Raw genomic sequence first — 2,348 nt, forward strand, 5'->3', positions numbered from 1 at the left:
GCTTGCAAAGTCTAGGGCAGGAAGGGCGGTCCTGTTAGTTCGGCTTCTCCAGACACCCCGGGAGACGCGCCTGAGTGAAGTCTGCCGGGCCCTTCTGTCCACTCCTCTGCCTCTGGCTGGCAGCACCTTCTGCCCTGTGGAATTCCCCCTCCTCCCACTCCTGCACCATCATGTCCGGGCAGGTGGGTCCACCCAACCCTTCCTGTCACAGGGCGAGCCCAAGCTGTCCGCCCAGATGAAGGCTGTGTCAGCTGAGTGCCTGGGCCCCCCGCTGGACGTCTCCACCAAGAACATCACCAAGTCCCTGGCCTCCCTTGTGGAGATCAAAGAGGATGGCGTGGGCTTCTCGGTTCGAGACCCCTACTACCGGGACAAGGTCTCGCGGACCATCAGCCTGCCCACCAGAGGGAGTACTTTGTAAGGAGGAAGCGAGCGGTGGGGGGCAGGGGGTTCTGGGAGGTGGCTTCGGGCCTCACTGGGCCCTGTGTTCCAGCCCCCGACAGTCTCGCGGTGCGGAGACGTCCCCTCTGACCCGGAGGAAGTCCTACGACCGTGGGCAGCCCATGAGGTGAGGGCATGCTCCCACCCTGCAGCAGGGTCCAGTCCCGTCATACACACTTCCGTCCGCACCCCCCTGACACCGTGGCCCCTTCCCCGCTTTGTCGGCTGCAGCTCAGGAAACAATCTCCGTGAGCGCCTGAGGTGGTGGCCAAGGCCAAGGCTAAAAACTGCCGACTGCCGTGAGCTCGGTGTGGACGGCTTCGCAGGAGCCTGGACTGGTCACGGGACCAGTATGCCTTAGCCCCTCTCAGGGCCATGGGTCCTTGGGGGGCCTCAGAGGTCTTGTCCTGTGGGGGGAGTGTGAGAGAATAAGGAGAGTCCAGGAAGGGGAAGGGGCACAGGACAGTGTAGGATCCCCAACTGCTCAGCCACTCCTGGGGCCCCCAGGGCTTCTGCAGGTTGCTTGGAGGCCTCTCTGGGCCGTCCTAATTCTCTGAGATGGTTGGCGGCCTCCGCGGTCACTTGTGAAGCAGTGGACGGCAGGGTGACCTCGTGCACCTGCCTTGAGGGGAGGAAGACGTGCTCCGGTCCCTCTGTCTGGTCCAGCCCCCACTCTGCGCCCTCTACCCCGTGGTCTTTGGTGGGAGGAGCTGCAGGACATCCGTGCGCCTGGGGGACCCCAGAAACCATCCCGCCCCCGTGACAGAGTCAACACACTGGAGCCGCCGTGGGGTGGGGTGGTGGGGTGCAGGCTGGACTCTCCAGAGGGAGGGAGGATGGGCTGCACTTGACCACCTTCCGAAGAGAGAGGTCTTGGGTGTTGTATCGTCACCTCACTGTGAACCCGACTTAGTGATTCCCGAGCCGTTGTTCCTGCAAAGTATAGGGCGGAGTACTTGAGGGCATCAGGCCACAGCGTTTCCATCACCCCAGCATGAGTTTCTGCTGAAAGACACTTTATCTAATATATACCACTGACTCATTTTCCCTGGGTCAGGAAGATCCTCTGGAGAAGGCAATGGCAATCCACTCCAGTACTCTAGCCTGCAAAATCCCTGTGGACAGAGGCGCCTGGTAGGCTACAGTCCATGAGGTCGCAAAGAATCGGACATGACTGAGCAACTAAACTTTCATTAGCCCTGAACTCGGGGCCAGCAGCCCTCTATAGAGCTCAGGCCTGAAGGAAAGCTCATCTAACGGGCTTTCTCCATCAATCACGCCCCAGCTTCCTTGAACTCCGCACACCAGACTGCCCTGCAGCAGCTCTGGGGCCATTTTAATCAGTGACATCACCAGCAAGAGCACAGAAATATGAGAAGCATGACACGACATAGACTGGAAAGGACACTTGTGTGCAGGGTGAGGAGGGCAGGGCCGCCTCTTCTGACCGCAGCTGGGGACGTGTGCGCTTGGGGCCTCGTGTCTGCAAATGATGGGGGAGGCCCGCAGATCTTGTTCGGGGCTGACACACGCGCCGTGATAAGCAAGGGATTCCCAGACTCGGAACCAGGTGGCCACCAGGTGGAAGGTGGGGCAGGTGGCCCACGGGCGACGGTGTGGGTCCTGACGGCGGTACTCTGTCCTACTCGCCTGCCAGGTCCACAGACGTGGGGTTCACGCCCCCCTCGTCCCCTCCCACCCGGCCCCGCAACGACCGAAATGTCTTCTCTCGTCTCACCAGTAACCAGAGCCAAGGGTCCGCGTTGGACAAGTAAGGGCGGGGGCGGGGAGAGGAGTCGGAGGGGCGGGGTAGGGGTGAGGCGTCTGCGGTGGGGTGGAGGCGGAGCCGGGGGCAGAGCGAGGAGTCTGGTGGTGGGGCGAGGGGAAGATTCTGAGGGCGAGGCGGG

At 62.0% G+C, this 2,348-nt stretch overlaps 1 protein-coding gene across 2 annotated transcripts in view; it reads left to right on the top strand.

The window, feature by feature from the left end:
- Positions 1–2,348, top strand: part of KIF21B (kinesin family member 21B) — a 27,565-nt gene that overhangs the window by 16,645 nt on the left and 8,572 nt on the right. The window contains exons 23-25 of one of the 2 annotated variants that reach the window (XM_010831071.1): positions 212–417; positions 494–568; positions 2,099–2,212. In XM_010831071.1, coding sequence (XP_010829373.1) covers positions 212–417; positions 494–568; positions 2,099–2,212 — 395 coding nt within the window. The remainder of the gene's footprint in view (positions 1–211; positions 418–493; positions 569–2,098; positions 2,213–2,348) is intronic. The other variant, XM_010831072.1, reaches the window with a different exon arrangement.

Source organism: Bison bison, unplaced genomic scaffold (assembly GCF_000754665.1).
Source record: "Bison bison bison isolate TAMUID 2011002044 unplaced genomic scaffold, Bison_UMD1.0 scf7180017864524, whole genome shotgun sequence".
Lineage (NCBI taxonomy): Eukaryota > Metazoa > Chordata > Mammalia > Artiodactyla > Bovidae > Bison > Bison bison.